At 38.8% G+C, this 19,537-nt stretch overlaps 1 protein-coding gene across 1 annotated transcript; it reads right to left on the bottom strand.

Moving 5' to 3' along the window:
- Positions 1-277: 277 nt before the first annotated feature.
- LOC121457941 (olfactory receptor 52N2-like) lies at positions 278-1,228 on the bottom strand. Its single transcript, XM_041667027.1, has one exon. It carries the CDS (start codon positions 1,226-1,228, stop codon positions 278-280), a length of 951 nt encoding a protein of 316 aa, XP_041522961.1.
- Positions 1,229-19,537: the final 18,309 nt, after the last annotated feature.

Below are 19,537 nucleotides of genomic sequence, written 5' to 3'. Positions count from 1 at the left end.
TGGATATGCTAGCACCCTGCTGTGTGTGTGCTCTGTGAGCTCTGACTAAGGCAACTTCTGTTAAAAGCATACTTGTCTCCCTATCTTCTTTCTATAAAATTAAGGATTTTTGTACCAATATTCTTTTATTGTTTTTTGCATCTAATGACAGAATATTCACTGATTTTTTCCACTGAGCTCAAGACTTGAATTTTTCAAATTCAAACCTTTCTCCCTTGATAATTTTCTAGATATTTATGCTAAACACAAACTTTGTTAGCAGAGATTTATCTGTCACTCAAATATATTTTTGTTTAGCAAATAGTTTGATGACTGCTTCACGGATCTGCTTGGTCTTTACACCATACACAATTGGATTCAAGGTGGGAGGCAGCAGAAGGTACAGGTTGGCTATAAAAATGTGGACATGATGAGGTATAGTGCTTCCCCCAAAGCGATGAGTGAAGAAGTTGAAGAAGGCTGGGACATACGTGATAACTATAGCACATATGTGTGATGTGCAGGTACTGAAAGCTTTATGGCGAGCATCTGCTGAAGACAGCTTCACTACAGCATGGATAATCATGATATAAGACATGGAAATACAGAACATATCAAAGCCCCCAATAAATACAGCAGCTATAAGACCATAGATAGCATTAATCTTAATATTGCCACAAGATAGTTTGGCCACAGCCATGTGGTCACAATAAGTATGGTGGATGAGGTTTCCTCTACAGTACGGAAGACGCTTAATCAAAAGAGTAAAGGGGATCATGAGTGACACACTTCGGATGAGTGTCGCCAATCCAGCTTTGGTAATCACAGTGTTGGTGAGGATGGTGGAATAGCGTAATGGATAGCATATAGCCACGTAGCGGTCGAAAGCCATAAGCATGAGCACACCAGACTCCATGCCAGTCAACATGTGGATAAAAAACATCTGTACAAGGCAGGCATTGAAACCAATCTCCTTGAGACTGAACCAAAAGATACATAACATACTGGGGACAATTGTATTGCACCCAGAAATATCGGTAGCAGAGAGCAAGGCTAGAAAGTAGTACATAGGCCGGTGGAGGACCTCCTCATGGATGATGAGGTAGATAAGTCCACAGTTGCCTGTCACAGCAATGAGGTACATAAAGCAGAATGGCAGGGAGATCCAGATGTGTGCAGCTTCCAACCCGGGAATCCCATTCAGGATAAAGTATACTGGTGTCAGGCTGGAGGTGTTGGCCCCACTCATAGTGATAAGTAGAAAATAAGTCACACCCTGTGTGGGTGACAGTGTCCTGTGCTGAAGACAGCAGTGAAAAGATTTTTTTCTAGACACAAAACATAAAAGTATTTTTTACAACATAAATAATAAAGAAGAGATATGTATTTTGTATCCGGACTACATTCCTCTAGCCAACTGTATATTCCTAAATTTGTTACTAAATTAAGAGTGCAAATTGGTGTCCAAGACCTGGACTAGCTTGGTTTTACACTGTCAAGTTGATTTACACATTAGCTCATATTCCTAGGTCAGTCATTAGTGGTCAGTTTTAGCCCTTCAATGAGTTTCCAAATTATGGACTTTGTTTAAAGAACATTGAATTTGTGAAATCCTCACATCATTTCCCTTATCTAGGAAATTATTTCAGTGTGTCTGGTGGTTACATCTATTAAATCATGTGAGCATTACACATCATGCAAGCCAGTTATCAGGTTGACATAGTTAAATGCCTGTCTAAATTTGTAAGTCTGGATTTTCTGAGAAATCAAAGGCAGAAATATGAACATGTTTTTGTACGTGACAAGGCAAAAAATAAATACCAAGATACAACTTACAGAGCATCATGGTCATGTGTATTTTCCATTATATCTTCTTTTCCCTTGCTGGTAAAGGGAAGAATTTCTATAATATCTATATTTACCCAGTGATTTTTTAACTTTAACTCTATTTTCAAATCTGTGTAGATATCTATCAAACAAATTTATATCATTTATAATGATCATATATAAATAGGCATATATATATATATCATACTATCTATCAAGCTATAAACTAGGTTTGTCCTTTTTTTGTCTTCCTGTCATCATCACCCAAATAACCTTTGAACCAGTGTTTAGTGACTATTTGCCTCTCTTCTTTCTTTTCTACTTTGAGAACCAGAATCAGTAGACAATCTTTGTAATGAAAACCATTAGATTCCAGTATCTTTCTGGGCAAAAGTTCACTGTTAAAAACTTCAAATTAAACTCTTTCAGTTATTGCTTAGTGTACATCACCAAGCTGAAGCATCAGCTTCCCTTAGATCTACATTCGAGTGTTTGTATCTTCTGCAATGCTTGAATCTGCAAGCACCATTTCCCTAATTTGCATTGCTTCTTTTTCTTTGCGTTTGGTGTAACTATGTATTTCTCCCATTTTTTTTTCAGGCTTAAATGTTATTTATGCGGAAATTCAGAATATTTCAAAAGCATTTGTACCAAGTGTAAAATTCTTTTAATAGTAAATAAATTACAGAAAATTTCAACACTATCCAGAATACCAAAACAAACTATATAGTACTATTCCAATAATTAATAATAGTGTGATTTTTTTCTATAATAGAAATGTAAATAAAATCGTGTGTAACCAACCTTTATTACTTCCTACATCCCTTCTATTTTACTCAGGGCAACATTCAGCCTCTTTATATTTGCTTGGAAAATACCATGCTTTTAATTTCTGAATGTGCCCACCATTGCCCTAAATGAGCCTGCGTCAGTCAATCTATTCAAATTGCAGACTTCTCAAGCTTCTGGACACTGCCCCTTGTCATTTAAACTGCTCGCCCTCTTCTGAGGACTGTGACTCATGTCCTCCACAGTTCCAGGTGTCTGTCAGAGTTAACACAAATCCTTCCCTCCTTCCAACTTAGCATTGTAACTCTGAGATTTCCTTCCCTCCTTCCAACTTAACATTGTAACTCTGAGATTTCCTATCCCCTCCAGTGTCTTGGCTTCACAGCACCTGTCTGAGGTTTTCCATCTCTGCAGCAGGTGGTGTCATGTGTTCTTACTCACTGGAAAGGACATTTCCATCTGTTTTACTCACTGCTGAATGTAGCATAAGAGAAAAAGTATGATTAAATAATGAATCAATAAATTCCCAAGTTCCTTTTGGATGGTTTTACTACTTAAAATAAATATTGTAATAAATTGTCATTAAAGAAAACATTGAAAAATAATTCATCTCAAAGAAGTCAAATCTGATTTTAAGATGTCTTCAATAACTTTAAAGACTTTTAAAAAATGAAATCACAGCTGTTGATAAGTGGAATGTATATGATCCTTAAAATTACCTTTGTATTATTTATGAACTATAAGAATATATGTGTGTGTGTATATACATTCATGCATACATATATATAGACAGAAAAACAAACCTGGGTGTATATAATATTGCTCATCCCAGCAGATAAAAATTGTAGTGAAACTGTGAAGCCACTGAGGAGAAAGCAGCTGGTGTCAGGAAAGTGCTTGCCAGTGAGTTGGGTGACATGGTCACAGGAATTCCTTATTCTCCCTGCACTAATAGATTTTGGTTGATAAAAATTCTTATGACTTTCTAAGGAGCACTCCACCTCATGTGGAGGGGGTAGACATGTCTTTTTAATTATACAGAAATAAACTTGCCAGTGCTACAATCTTTACTCCTTGTCACATCAGTGTGTTAGAGTCCCCATTTCCTATTACCCAAATTGGACCTGATTTTTACCCCTTCCTCTCTATCTTGAAAGCAACTTACAAATCTGTCTACTTCAAGAATTCTACAAAGCGAGATAATTCTCTATATTCCCTACTCAACCACCCTTGACTCAAGTCCCTGTTTAATAGTAGTCTTTTTGTGTCTCCTATGAATTTACTTTTTCTGGGTCATACAAACTCACCCCCGTGTTCCATGGCTTTAAATCCCCATTTATGACTGCTACCCCTAAGAAAGAACTGCATTATATTTAAATAATAAGCCTGCATAACAAGTTTAATATTTTCTCTGGGGACATTTCAGGTAATGGACAAAATACGATCTGTTTGGGGTATCACAGGTAGAGGTCCCATAAGTCTCTGATGGAGAGGATGTAAGCTTATCACCACGAAAACAAGATCTATATTTAGAACACATTTGAGCAGGGTATGAGATGATCTCATACTGTCCAAAGTTTTCTCTGATGAGCCATGGGAAGGTAGACATACTTTCTGACACTTGCTGATTTATCGATATCTACTCCCCGGGGCTGCTCAACTTCGGTTTCATAATTTTAGTATATCCCATCTATGCATCTCAAAGTTTACTAAAATTATTGAGGAAACAGTTTCTGAACTTTCTATGTTAAAGTAGATATTAAAACAAAATTCATTAAAATACATTTCCTGCGATTGCATTAGTTTATATACCCATAGGGAGCATCATAGTTAAAATGCACCAATTCTCCACACTTACCATTCCCTACTTTGATACAAAACTACCACTTTTTTTTTTTTTTTTGGTTTTTCGAGACAGGGTTTCTCTGTGGTTTTGGAGCCTGTCCTGGAACTAGCTCTTCTAGACCAGGCTGGTCTCAAAACTACCACTTTTTAAATTTCTTTACTTCATATTGTAGCCCTTGATCATATTTAGGGTACATTGAAAGTTGGGATTAAATTTTATTATCAGAAGTGAACACATTTCTTATCTGGAATCATGGAACACAAACAGCTTAGTATTGATGTTTGGGTGAGTGGAAACGCTTCATCTACAGAAAGTCGATGCAGTGAACAATAACCCAGTGAAGTAGTGTAGCTTTCTTTTAGAACAGCTACCAATGTCAAATCAAAGAATACAGGTTTGTTTTTTATTTTGTTTTGGTAGTGAACAGATCACGGTAGGAGCTAGAAAAGCGATTCAGTCATTGTCTTTCATGCACAAAGCCTTGAATTTGATCCCCAGTGCCTCATTAACCAGAATTAGTAGTGCATGCCTGGCACCTCAATACTCAAGATATAGAGATAGAGGGATGAAAAGTTCAAGGTCTTTAAAAAAGAAAATAGAAAAAGAAGTTCAAGGTCATCCCAGCTGCACAATGAGATCAAGACCAGCCTGGAACACATACAAAATAAAGCATGAAGTATGAACATCAAGGTATAATCATGGGTCTCACCCAATCTCACAGGGCATTATAGCTTCATTATATAACAAACAGTGGTAATAAATAATAAACTAGGAATAAATGTTCCTCTGAAAATATGCCTTTGTACGATGTTAGCAGCATTTGTTAATCTAATACATCAACAAATACTTACATAAAAATCAGCAATGCTCCAGTTTGTAGAAACTTCTAGAAATCCCAAGCCAGCGACTGTATGTCACAGCATCCTCATTTACCAGGATCCTCTTCTGCTTTTGCTTTATGTTTTCCAAAGGAAAAATGATATAAATAAAGTATATCTGCTTATTAATTGTATAAGAACTCTGCAGGTTTTGAATAGTTATTATATGATATGGAAGAGCTGTGAATATTAAAGGAATATATATGGCTGGCTTACACACTAGCATACTTCAAAGACTATGATGTTGGCTCTTAGAATGTGGAGCAGTTGGAATAGTCTTAACAGTTAGTGGAGAGACCTCTGTGAGTCCTGGCACAAGTCTGGCACCTCCAAGGAAGTAGGCAGGAACCAGAGATCTCTGTGGGTTTGGACATGAGTCTGGGACCTCTGAGGGAGCAGGCAAAAACCAGAGACCTCTGCGGGTCCAGGTGCAAGTCTGGGAACTCTGAGGGAGTAAACCAGAGCCAGAGATCTTTGTGGGACTGGGCTCAAGCCAGGGACCTCTTCAGGAGTGGGCCCAGACCAGGCACATTTATGGAAACAGGACTGAGCCAGCAACCTAGACCAGAGCAGACCTAAGACATTGAACAAAGTAGAAGCAGGTACAAGGGAACAAGCACAGAGGGAGTAGGCCAGAACCAGAAACCTCTGTGGGTCTGGGCACAAGTCTGGGACCTGCAAGCAATAGACCTGAGCCAGGACCTCTGCGGGTCTAGGCATGAGTCTGAGGGTGTTGACAAGAAACCAAATCCAGAACCTCCAAGGGGGTAGGCCTGAGCCAGGAATCTGCCAGAGCAGGCCCAAGGCAATAACCTTAGCCAAAAGAGGCCCAAACAAGCACTCTCTCTGGGAGCAGGCCTGAACAACCCCTGGTATTGCAGAGCAAAGCCCAGGAGTGCCAAGCAATCTCCAGAAACATGGAGTGACCAACAGGGTGACTGGAACTGTGGTCCTGCCTGCACCATGAGGAGCAACCTTCTGAGTCTTTGACCCACTGGCACCTGCAAGATTGATCACCAGAGTCACAGACAACCACAGTTACACCAATCAGAAGAAAACATGGGTAGACAAGGTAAGAATATATATAACACAAGGAGCAACATGAAGCCAGTAAAAACTAGTGGCCCTACAACATCAAGACTTGAACAACTAAATATAGATGAAGCAAAAGAAAATGACCTTAAAAATAACGTTAGGAGAATGTTTGGGGCCAGAATTTCCTCAAAGAAATGGAGGAAAAGATAAATAAAAAACCTGGAAGACATCAACAAATTCTGTAAAGAAAACCAAAAAACAGATGGTTTCAGTACAGAATTCCACAAGATTAAAAAAAAAAAACAATACCAATACTCCTCAAATTGTTCCATACCGTTTAAACAGAAGGAACATTTTCAAACTCTTTTTATGAGGCTACAATTACGCTGATACCCAAACCACATAAAGACATTACTAAGAAAGACAATTGCAGACCAATCTCACACATATTGAGGCAAAAATAATCAATAAAATACTGGCAAACAGAATCCAAGAACACATCAGAAAAATCAACCACCATGATCAAGTCAGCTTCATTCCAGAGATGCAGGGATGAATGGTTCAACATATAAAAATCTCTCAACATAATCCACCATATAAACAAACTGAAAAATGAAAATCCACAAGATTATCTCATTAGATGCTGAAAAAGCTTTCAACAAAATACAACACCCCTTTATGATAATGGTCTTGGAGAGAGTAAGAATACAAGAAACATACCTAAACATAATAATAGAGAGAAATCCATAGTGATCCCACTGAAATCAGGAATAAGACAAGGTTGTTCACTCTCTCCATATCTATTCAAAATAGTTCTTGAGGTTCTAGCCAGAGACAACAAAAGGAGATCAAGGGGATACAAATTGGAAAAGAAGTCAAATTCTCACTATTTGCTAGTGATATGATAGTTTACATAAGTGACCCCAAAAATTCTACCAAGAAACATCTACAACTCATAAACACTTTCAGTTATATAGCAGGATGATGTGGCAGTCATCACTGTGTGCAGTGATCACCATTAATGAATAAAGAAACTGCCGTGGCCTATTGATAGGGCAGAACTTAGGTTGGCAGGGAGAACTGTACTGAATGCTGGGAGAAAGAAGGGCAGAGTCAGAGAGACACCATGGATGTGCCGCCAGAGAAAGACATGCCGAAATTTAACCACTTGGTGATATACAAATTAATAGAAATGGGTTAAACTAAGATGTAAGAGTTAGCCAATAAGAAGTTAGAGCTAATGGGCTAAGCAGTGATTTAATTAATACAATTTCTGTGTAATTATTTCAGGGCTAAGCTAGCTGGGCAGGGAAAAAACCAAGTGGCTCGCAACAAGCAGCCCTCCATGCAACAACAAGATACAAGATTAACTCAAAAAAATTAGTAGCCCTCCTTTTCAGAGATGATAAGTGGACAGAGAAAAAATAAAAAAAAATCAGAGAAATATCACCCTTCACCATAGCCACAAATAGCATAAAATATTTCGGAGTAACTCTAACCAACAAGTGGAAGACCTGTATGATAAGAACTTTAAATCTTTGAAGAAATAAATTGAAGAAGATACCAGAAAATAGAACAATCTCCCATGCTCTTGGGTAGGTAGGATCAACATAATAAAAATGGCAATCTTACCAAAAGCAATCTAGAGATTCAATGCAATGCTCATCAAAATCCCAGCAAAATTCTTCACAGACCTCAAAAGAATAGTATTCAACTTCATATGGAACAGCAAAAAACTCAGGATAGCTAAAACAATACTGTACAATAGGAACTTCTGGATATATCACAATCCCTGACTTCAAACTCTACTGCAGAGCTACAGTACTGAAAACAGCCTGGTATTGGTAAAAAACAGACAGAAAGATCAATGGAACATAACTGAAGACCCAGATGTTAATCCAAATACCTATAAACACCTGATTTTTGACAAAGAATAAAAAGTTATTAAATGGAAAAAGAAAGCATATTTAATAAGTGGTGCTGGCATAACTGGATGTAACATGTGGAAAATAGACCCATATCTATCACCATGAACAAAACTCAAGTCAAATGGATCAAAGACCTTAACATAAAGCCATCCACACTGAACCTCATAGAAGAGAAAGTGGGAAGTACACTTGAATGCATTGGCACAGGACACCACTTCATAAATATAACCCCAGTACGACCGATACTGAGAGAAATAATTAATAAGTGGGACCACCTGAAACTGGAAAGATTCTGTAAAGGAAAGAATGTGGTCAACAAGACAAAATGGCAGCCTACAGAATGGGAAAGGATTTTCATCAACTCCACATCAGAGAGAAGACTGATCTCCAAGATATACAAAGAACTTAAGAAATTGGTGATCAAAAGCACAATAATCCAATAAAAATGGAGTACAGACCTATACAGAAAACTCTCAATAGAGGAATCTAAAGTGGCTGAAAGACACTTAAGGAAATGCTCAACATCTTTAGCCATCAGAGAAATTAAAATCAAAACAATTCTGAGATTCCATCTTACACTTGTAAGAATGGCCAGGAACAAAAACATTGATGACAGCTTATCTGGAGAGGTTGTAGGGTAAAGGGAACACTCCTGCATTGCTGCTGGAAATGCAAGCTGGTACAGCTCCTTTGGATGTCAGTATGTCTATTTCTCAGAAAATTAAAAAAAACAACGTTCCTCAAGACCCAGTAATACCACTTTTGGGTATATACCCAAAGCATGCTCAATTGTTCAACAAGGACATGTACTCAGCTATGTTCATAGCAGCATTGTTTACCATAGCCAGAACCTGGAAAGAACATAAATGCCCCTCAACTGAAGAATGGGTAAGGAAAATATGGTACACAATGGAGTACTACACAGCAGAAAAAATGGCATTTTATAATTTGCAGGCAAATTGATTGATCTAGAAAACATCATTTTGAGTGAGGTAACGCAGACACAGAAAGACAAATATAATATGTACTTACTCATAAGTGGCTTTTAGACATAAAGCAAAGAAAACCAGTCTACAATTCACAAACCCAGAGAACATAGACAACAAAGAGGACCCTAAGAGAGACATACATGGATCTAATCTACATGGGAAATAGAAAAAGACAAGATCGTCTGAGTAAATTGGTAGCATGGGGACCATAGGAGAGGGTTGAAGGGGAGGGGAGAGGAAGGGAAGGGAAGGGAACAGAGAAAAATGTATATCTCAATTAAATCATTTAAAAATGTAAAAAAGAAAAAGTTGTGGAGATGTAAATGTTAAAAATCATGTATTATGGTGCCAAGGTTTGAAACAGGAGTCTTGGTCAAGCAAGAACACCCTAGCATAGACTTTGACCTAGCAAAATCACTTTGTTGAGCATATGACAATTTTTTTTAATTTAAAGGTGGTGCTACTATATAATTATCCATTCTGCTCCTATTTAAATGAATAAGCCAAATGTGAATGTCTGCACAAAGGCTTGACTGTGAAAGTTCAGAGTAGGCTAGTGAGTACCAGTGCTAAAGGAGATATAAATGAGTATCTATTGATACTGGTGATTGGATAAATCATGGCTCATCATACAATGGTGATACAAGAAACAATCACAAAAGTACCAACCACAGTGAAGAAACTATTGACAACTGAAGACTGCTAGGGGAAGGAAAGTCTGTTGGATAGGGTCCTGAGAGGCTATGCTAATGCTCCTGTAGATGGAGCTGTCCCAGAACTTGGCCCTACACCCATGTACATACTGACAGTACTCAGTGGGTTTTCAAAAAGTAAACATGAAATTGGAAGTATTTGTGGTGGGGTTATGAGAAGCGATTGGAGAGTAAGGAATGGAAGATGAATTTGATAATCTAATTTTTTTAGTTATTCGATAATTTTATCCAATGAGTTTAGTTTTATGTTATGGGAGGTCCTTCTGCCTATGGGTTGCTTGTGTTGGTTAATGAATAAAGAAACTGCCTTAGCCTATTGATAGGACAGAACTTAGGTAGGTGGGGAAGATGGAACTCAGTGCTGGGAGAAGTAAAGAGTCAGAGAGAAGTCATGGATCTTCCATTGGGACAGACACTGGTTAGAATCTTTGCTAGTGAGCCACTGCCACGTGGCAATATACAAATTAATAAAAATGGGTTAAATTAATGAGTTAGCCAATAATAAGCTAGAGCTTATGGGCCAAGCAGTTTTTTAATTAATACAATTTCTGTGAGATTATTTTGGTTCTGGGTGGCCGGGATGAATAAGCGGGTTCTCCTCCTACAGTTGTGAGCATATTCATTCTCCCTCCTCCAATTCTTCCCAGGTCTACCTTTTACTTTTCTTCTCACCTGTCATATTTTACCATCAAAGCCAATTTGTGTTGCCTTAATTTTGCAGTAGATGTGGACTTCCACTGGAGTAGTTGATTCTATACTATTAGGGGAAGTAGACTCTTGCTTTCCTAGCAGGCAAGAATTTTCCATAGCTCCTCAGCTACAGGTAGAACTTCATACCCAGTAACTTTTCCTATGCTGATATTTGGTCTGGTGTAGTATTGCACAGGTCTTATGCCTGTTGTCACAACTGTTTTAAATGTATATATACAGCTGCCCTCCTGTGTCCAGAAGACATAGTTTTCTTGTAGTTATTGACTGCCTCTGGTGATTACATTCCTTCTGTACTCATTTTCTGCAATGATACCTGAGCCATTAGAGGAAGGGTGAAATACATATATTTAGTGTTGAGCATTCTGAAATCTTTTAATCTCTAAACTGTTAGTCTCTGTGTTGATCATCATCTACTACAAAATAAATTTCTCTGATATGGACTAAGATGTGCCTTAATCTGTAAGCCATTAGAAGTTGGTTTAATATGTCTGTTTAGCAGAATAATCATAGTAGGCTATTCCCTGGTATAGCACTTTGAATGTACTTGGCCCCCATAATCTCTTAGGTGTTGCACCATTAGCAAATGTGACTTTGTTGGAGTGGGCATGACCTTGTTAGAGGAAGAATGTTACTGTGGGGGCACAATTCCTATGTTCAGGATACTGCCCACTGTAGGAGGAGGGTTGCTTGTTGGTTCCCAGCTGCCCAGCTAGCTTAGACCTGAAATAATCACACAGAAACTGTATTAATTAAATCACTACTTGGCCCATTAATTTTAGATTCTTCTTGGCTAACTCATATTAATTTAACCCATTTTTTAGATTCTTCTTGGCTAACTCATATTAATTTAACCCATTTCTATTAATCTATGTTTTTCCACTTGGCTGTGGCTTGCCGGAAAGATTACAACCAGCTTCTGTCTCTTGCAACTCTATGGCTTTTCTCTGACTCTGCCTCCTTTCTCCCAGCATTCAGTTTAGTTTCCCCCGCCTACCCTACTATAGGTTCAAAGCAGTTTCTTTATTCATGAATGGTAATCACAGCATACAGAAGTTCCCACATCAGCCCACTGTCTCAGTTAAGTTTCTATTGCATGCAATATGTAGGACTCTCAGCTACTTCAGCATCATGTCTGCCTGCATGCTGCCATGCTCCCCACAATGATAATCAACTGTAAGTGAGTCCCCTCAACTAAGTATTTTACTTGAAGAGTTCTTTGATTATAGTTTCTCTTCTCAGAAATAAAAACCCTAACTAAAATAGAAGTTGATAGCAAAGATTGGGGTATTGCTGTGATAAGCTTGACCATGCATTTGTTTATAGTACTATGGACTTTTGGACCATGAATTAGAAAAGCAGTTGGGGGTTTTAAATGTAGCTTAGTGGGCCATAGTAGAAGCATGGGAGACAGTGCTGCTGAGTGTGATTTGATCAGCTATGTGAGGCTCACTCAAGAGGTTCCAGAGGAGAATTTTTGTATTTTGTCTAGAGATCATTCATGTGATATTTTGGAGAAGAAAGTGTCTGGTTTTTTTCCTTGTCCAAAGAATATGCTTGAAGCTAAAGTAAAGAGTTTTCAGAGGAAATTTCAAAACAGCCCAGTACAGACTCTATTTTGTGGTTACTAGTCTTAACTCTCATGAAGATTTATAATGAAAATAAGCAAGGCAATCAGAGTAAATTGAAGCAAGTAAATTTTGAGGAGAAAAAGAGCACAAGGAAACAGAATGGAGCTATATCCTGTTTTAAAGGAGATAGATGGATTAAGAAATGGAATAAAGGAGGTGGTGACCTCAGAACAAGATCCCTCCCACCTAAGTTTCTGACATGTGAGAAAGAATTAAGGAAAAGTTTAGATGTGGTGTGGTGGCACACACCTAAAATCCCAGCTCTCTCTCTCTCTCTCTCTTTCTCTCTCTCTCTCTCTCTCTCTCTCTCTCTCCTTCTCTCTCTCTCTCTCTGCACACTGACTTCCCCAAACCAGTACATGCCCACTCTAATAAACTCCTAAGTGGGTTTGTTACATGTTTTGTGTTTCCTTCTCACTCACGTCATGTAATTTCACCAGAGATTACATGGGATATCATGGGTACCTACCGATGACAGCTGATAACATCTAGGAGCCCAAGTGTGTTGCAGTCCACAATGCTGAACAAAGTTGGAGATCTAAAGAGCATTTCAACATCGGACAAGAAGATGCAGAATTTGGAGTTTGCCCAGTTAGTTTTTGGTTCTGCTTTGATCAAGTGATTCCTCACTATACTCTCTTCCTACATTTTGAAATGGTAGTGTATATCCTTTGCCATTATATATTGGAAGTATATGATCTGCTTTTTGATGTTAATTTTACAGGGAATTACAGTTAAGAGATCGTCATGAGTCTCCGAAGAGACTTTGGACTTTAAAACATCATTAACACTGTGATAGATTATGGGGACTTTCGAAGTTGGACTAAATGCATTTGCATTATGATATTGCCATAAGTTTATAGGTACCATGGAGTGGAAGGTGATTTGAAAGTAATTGATTCCCATAATCTCATAAGAAGTGCTTAGATGTGGGTTTCTGCATCTGTTCCTATCAGTTGCTCAATAATAATTCTCTGATAAATATTGGACTATGTACCAATTTATGAGTATAATATAGTAGATTAAGCAAAATGCTGCAGGTTTCTGAGTGGCTGCAGCAGGCAGTGGGCCATGAGACCACGAAGTGGCAGCAGGTAGCAGGCAAAGGGTCCCAACAGCAGCCAGTCCCAGGCAGGGATGGCACAGTTCCCTAAGTGGCTACAGTGGGCCACAAGGGACAGCAAGTTCCATGAAGAGAGACAGACAGATGGGCATGCCATGAGACCATGCTGCAGGTCTCCAAAAGTGGCTTGTTCCAGGCAGGGAGCCACAACGCTGGTGAGAAACAGAGGCATGGATAGGCATGCCATGAAGAGTGAGGTTGGATATTTATTTAGTGGATTATGGAGGGAAATGGGAAGAAAGGGACAACAGAGAAGGAGAGAGAGAAAGAAACAGAAGGGGAAGGGGAGAAGTGGGGAGAAGGGAGAGACAGAAGCTATTCTTTGGGAGGGAGACAGAAAAGGAATGGACTCAGGCTGGAAACTGAAGATCAGCTTGCCTCAGCAGATGGGGAGAGAATGGACATGGCCTGTCTTTTAAAGGGACAGAATAGACCATTACATTCAGCAACATATCATTAGGGAGAATTTCATTGGGTTTTTTATTGTTGTTGTTGTTTGTGTTTGGTTCTATCCTGAAACTTTGGGCTGTCCTGCCTCTGATTCCTGATCAGCCAAGCAGAGTCAGGCATGGAATCCTTCTTGTTGCATGGGCCATAAGTTAGACCAGTTATACCACCTTTACACCTTTATTTTTTGGCTGCTAAGACACTGAGTTATAAAAACTGACAATTTAACCAACCTATATATTTTGAAAATATCTAGACTTCAAAATGGCAGTCAAATGTTCTATTACTTTGGGAGAGAAGTTATGGTTTGGTTTCCACAGGAAACGAGAAGCTATGGATTCATTCCTGGTTGAAAATAATCAGATTTGATCGGAGAAGACCCCCTGAAATCCTGGTTACAGACACAAGGAAATAAACCTAGAAAAACTATAAAACACATAGTGTATATTTTACCTACTCAAACATAAAACAAAAACAAAATCATCTTTAATTGACTTGTACATACCACATACTCCATACTTTTAATGTATGTTACCTTTAAAAGTTTATACATTTTCAGAACAAGCGAACCAAATACCAGTGAAAGCAGATGGCCCAGGTGATCCTGCATCTCATAATGCCTATATTACAATCTTCTCAAAAGTCTGCTTTAAGGTTGCTGACTGAGATGATTGAGCCCAACAAACTACTCCACCAAGATGTAATAACTATCCTGATTTTTCTCAAGGTTACCCCAAAGGTACCAGTGCTCACAAACAATAGAAAGGAGTCTATAGAATGGCACCCATATTCCTAAAAGATGGGTTATGGATATTTATCATCATCTAATGAGGGTTGGTTACAAGTTGTTATTGGTCATGGTTTAAAAAAAGCTAAACAAATGAGTTAAATTCAAAAATTTATTTCTAAAGGAATAAAGGGAGATAAAATATAGAAATGATGAGATAAAGGGTAAATTATTGAATCTACTTTACTTCAAAAAGCAACTATTAATCTTAAATATTTTACATTAGTATGGATTTTGATTTATTGATACAAATTTAAAATTATTTTTATTATACTGTATGTTTATACTCCTGTTTTTGAAACTACTTTGTTTTGCAGCTCATTTAAAATATATAGTTGAGAAATACAGTCTTATATAATAGTCAAACTTACAATAATGTTAGGTATGTTTTCAAGGTCATAAACAAATCTACTTAGATAGACAAATGGTTTTCAAATATTTCAAAAACTTCCAGGACATAGCATTTAATGTGTTTAATAATTTAAAACTTTTATGACAGTGAGACACATCTGCTCCTGGCAGCACAAATTTACTTCAAAAGAAGATAATGAGCATCAAAGAAACTCTATGGAGTTTACTTTATTTATGACAAAATTTAGACATTTTGGCAAAGAAACTACCCTTACTTCAATTGCTAAGTATACTGTTTAAACCAGACCAACAGGACACAAAGGAAAATGACTATCAAACTTTACCAAGAGAAGCTAGGACTATACACTGTTTCCCCGAAAAACTCTATTAGATATATATTAGGCTTGTAGGCCAAATATGTTTCAGTGAGAGACAGACAGAGTTAGAGTAACTGTCAGGGACTATCTCAGAATACCCTGTGCTTGAATCACCAGAACTTCATTCCTCATAGTACATGCACCAGAATGTGTGGGTGTCAGTTAAGCCAAATACCATGTATTTCCAAAAAGATGCCTACAGTTTGTCTGTCTGTCAACAGACATAAGATCTTAAGGTGTTTGGCATCAATATGTGACCACAGAAACTTTTATAAAAGAAAACATTTCATTGGCTCTGACTTACAGTTTCAGCAGCTGAGTTCATTGTCATCATGGAGGGATACTGTGGTGTTCATGTACACATGGTACTGGAGAGGGAGCTGAGAGTTTTGTGTCTTGATCCACAGGAAGCAGAAGACTGTGTACCACACTAGGCATACATAGCTTGAGCATATAAGACCTCAAAGCCTGCCCCCACAGTGACAAACTGCCTCCAACAAGGCTACACATCCTAATAGTGCCACTCACTGTGGGCGAAGCATTCAAATACATCAGTCTAGGGAGGCTTATTCATACATATTTAAACCATAGTAAGGTACACCTGATAGTAGAATGAGTGACATGTGGGTTTTAGATTGTCTCCAGAATAAAGGTTGTGTGAAAAACCACATGGTTATTGGCATGTGAACACCAGTGCATAGTATAATTTCTAGAAAACTTTTATTTCTTAAAAGTGAAAATTTTACACAAAATAACCAATGAAATTAAATTGAGTAACCTGAGAATAAAATATTATCTTCTAATACCTATTCCACAATGTCCCTGTTCCCAATTTTCTACCTCCCAAACGTTTTCAAACCTGGTACTTAGTCTTTGAGATTGGAATGCTCTGGGATACTTTCACTTTAGGAATAATTAATACTCAAGCTCTTTCAAGAAAATATGATTTGTAAGTGAGTACATACCAGTTTGTCTTTCTGTGTCTGGAGTTCCTTACTCAGGATGATTTCTTATTCTATGTTCCTGCAAATTTCATGATGTCATTTTTTTCAACAGATGACTAACTCTCCATTATATAAACGTACCATGTTTTCTTTGTTCATTTTTCATTTTAGGGACATCAAGGTTGGAGGGGTCAGACATGGGGTGAGAGGGATGGAGGGAGAGAGTACCGGGAAAGATAACTGGACTTGGAGCATTAGGGTATGATGTAGAAATCAGTGCAATGAAATCTCCCTGGCATCCATGGGAGTGACTCCAGCAGTTTCCTAGTAATGGGGGATAGGGAGTCCAGACTGGCCTACTTCAATGACCAGACAAGGCTCCTAGCAGTGGGACTTTGACATCAACCCAGACACAAAATCTTTGAATTACAATCTGCTGCAGCCTGGAAGACTGACTGGGGCAATGGTGTCTCAGAACTTGTGGGAAAAGGCAAGCAATGACTGATCTAGCATGTGGCTCATGCCTTGAGGAGCCTATGACCAACACTACATGGATTTCCAAGAGCCAGGGGCTGGATAACCCAAGAATTTGGGTAGAATCAAACACAACTGGCAAGATAGAGAGAAACGTGATAGATAGATGATAGATAGATAGATAGATAGCTGAATAGATAGATATTTTAACAAATAAATAAAAACAAATAAATAAATGATTTCTACTCAATTTTTCTGCTGTATTCATACACTAATTCCTAGCCTATCATCGTCAGAGAGGTTTTCTCCTGCAACTGATGGGAGAAGATGCAGAGACCCACAGCCAGACATTAGACAGAGCTCAGGGAATTTTGCAGAAGAGCAGAAGGAATGACTGTAGGAGGAAGATATTATGGCCCACAGAATCAACTAAGCAAGGCTCAAAGGGGCTCACAGAGACTGACGCTGGAATTGAGAAGCCTGCATGGGTATGAGCTGCATATATGTTACCTCTGCATATATGCTATGGCTGTTTAGCTTTGTGATTTTTGTGAGACTCCTAACAGTGGGAGTGGGGTATCTCTGCTCTTTTGCCTAATCTTGGGACCCTTCTCCTCCTACTGTGTTGCCTCATCCAAACTTGATATGAGGGTTTGTACTTGGTTTTACTGTGTCTTGTTATGCCTGTTAGGTTGATATCCTTGGGAGACCTGTTCTTTTCTGAAGGGAAATGAAGGAGAAGTGGATCTAGGGGAGAGGTGATGTGTGAGGGTAACCAGGAAAGAGGAGGGAGGGGAAAATCCAGCCTGAATGTGTTGTATGATAGAAAAAGAGATAAGAAGGAAGGGAGGGAGGAAGGAAGAGAGGAAGGGAGGGAGGAAGGAAGAGAGGAAGGGAGGGAGAGGGAGGGAAAGAGGGAAGGAGGGAGGGAAGAAGGGAAGGAGGGAAGGAGGGAGGAAGAGAAGAAGAAACAAAGGGTGAGTTAAATGAAATGCTGTCACTCTCAGGCCGGAATTTAATCAGTGAGCTATTGAAAAGAAAAACTCCCACCCTAATTAAAGTCAATTAAGCAAGCTTTATTTACTGTGCCTGGAATGACTCTACAATATGAGATTTGAGAAGACAGTGAGGGTTAACGTTTCAGGTCCTCTCCTAGTGTAAAATATAAAATGGGGATTTTGCAACATGAGAATTTTGCAGAATTTTACAGAAGCAGATAACAGAATTAATTATTTGACAAACGATCTTGGCAGAACACTTGATGTTACTGGGTAGAGGACTTGTGAATTAAACTTGAGTTTTGTAGCAAAAGAATCAAATTATTCTGACCTTATAACAGTACTGCTTTTTGCACTAATATGGAATCAGGTTGGGCCATCAGGATGCCTGTTTGTTCAAAAACAATGCTAAATCTATCCCTTCCTTCCTTCCCTTTTTTTCTTTTTTATCTATGTAGCCTTGGCAGTCCTCTGTAACCCAGGCTGGCCTGGAACTCACAGAGATCCACCTGCCTCTGCCACTTAAGTGCTGCTGGATTAAAGGTGTGTGCCACCTAAAGTCTCTAACCACACATTTTAAGCAAAGTTTGATAAAGGAATCACACCTGAGGTCCAGCTTTCTCACACTGGTCCATCAAGAGGTTCTCAGAGCTGGAGAATCCAGGGTTTACATTGGACAGGATGCTACTTTCAGGAGGCTAGCTGAAACCATACAGTGACCTCACCCTCTTTTGTGTGGTGCAGTCAAGGTCACTTGATCAAAGATGTTGTCTAATCCCAAAGGAGACTGTTGTTTGCTTTTAGAATGTCCACACTGGGAAAAAAAAATGACCCTGAACGTATAGTCTGTTTCCTGAGTAAGGAAGGGACCTCGCATTTGAGGCACTTTACCAGGCATATTAATATAGCAGTTATACCTTCATACCCTCAACAAATTCTCTAACTACTGACAAAAACATTTTAAAAAGCCCCGAGGCCCCGGCTATGAAACTACTGTGCAGGTGATTGATTCAGTTACCCACCTAATCCCATCCTGTTGACACCTTAACACTGGATTTCATCCCCTGTTGAGGCAATAAAACCAGATTCCTGTTTTCTAGTCCTGAACACAGTAAATACTTCGAAGATTCTTCAGTATTGATTTACATCCAGGCCAAAAGGAAAAGACTAACAAACAGTGTGAAGTAACAGGATTTATTTGCTCAAGTACAATGAATAAAATAGCCCCTCCAGTGTGTTCTATATAGCTGAGCCAAAGAAAGACTTTATAGGATACAGCTACAAAAAGTACATTGAATAAAAAAGTCCCTCCAATGTCAGATACATAGCAAACCCTAAAGAAAGATTTTACAAGAAACAGTTAAAGAAGGCAGTTTGGCCAGCACCTTGCAGGCTTAGCAGAAATCCTGCATCCAAGCCTGTGAGTGGTAAATTAGCCTCTGCCCTGCTCAGAGTCCCTGAGTACTAGGAGAGGCACTGGAGATGTCCCCTAGGAACCCAGAAGCTTTCAGGAGTTTAATTCATATTAGGAACCTGGAAAGTTACTTCCACATCCAGTCTTGCTAGAGACTCAGCAAGGCCAGGCAAGGGCACAGAGGAAGGGTGATAATTCACACTTCCTGGGGGCACAGATGCAAGTCTCTTGTTTCCAGGGACTCCTCAAGTTCACGGTGTGTCCACAGGAGCCAGGGTCAGCAATTGGAGTGAGCACTA

Source organism: Microtus oregoni, unplaced genomic scaffold (genome assembly GCF_018167655.1).
Source record: "Microtus oregoni isolate MIOR12 unplaced genomic scaffold, Mior012 000016F_ref0000370, whole genome shotgun sequence".
NCBI classification, from domain to species: domain Eukaryota; kingdom Metazoa; phylum Chordata; class Mammalia; order Rodentia; family Cricetidae; genus Microtus; species Microtus oregoni.
This window is presented reverse-complemented; position numbering and strand designations above follow the sequence as displayed.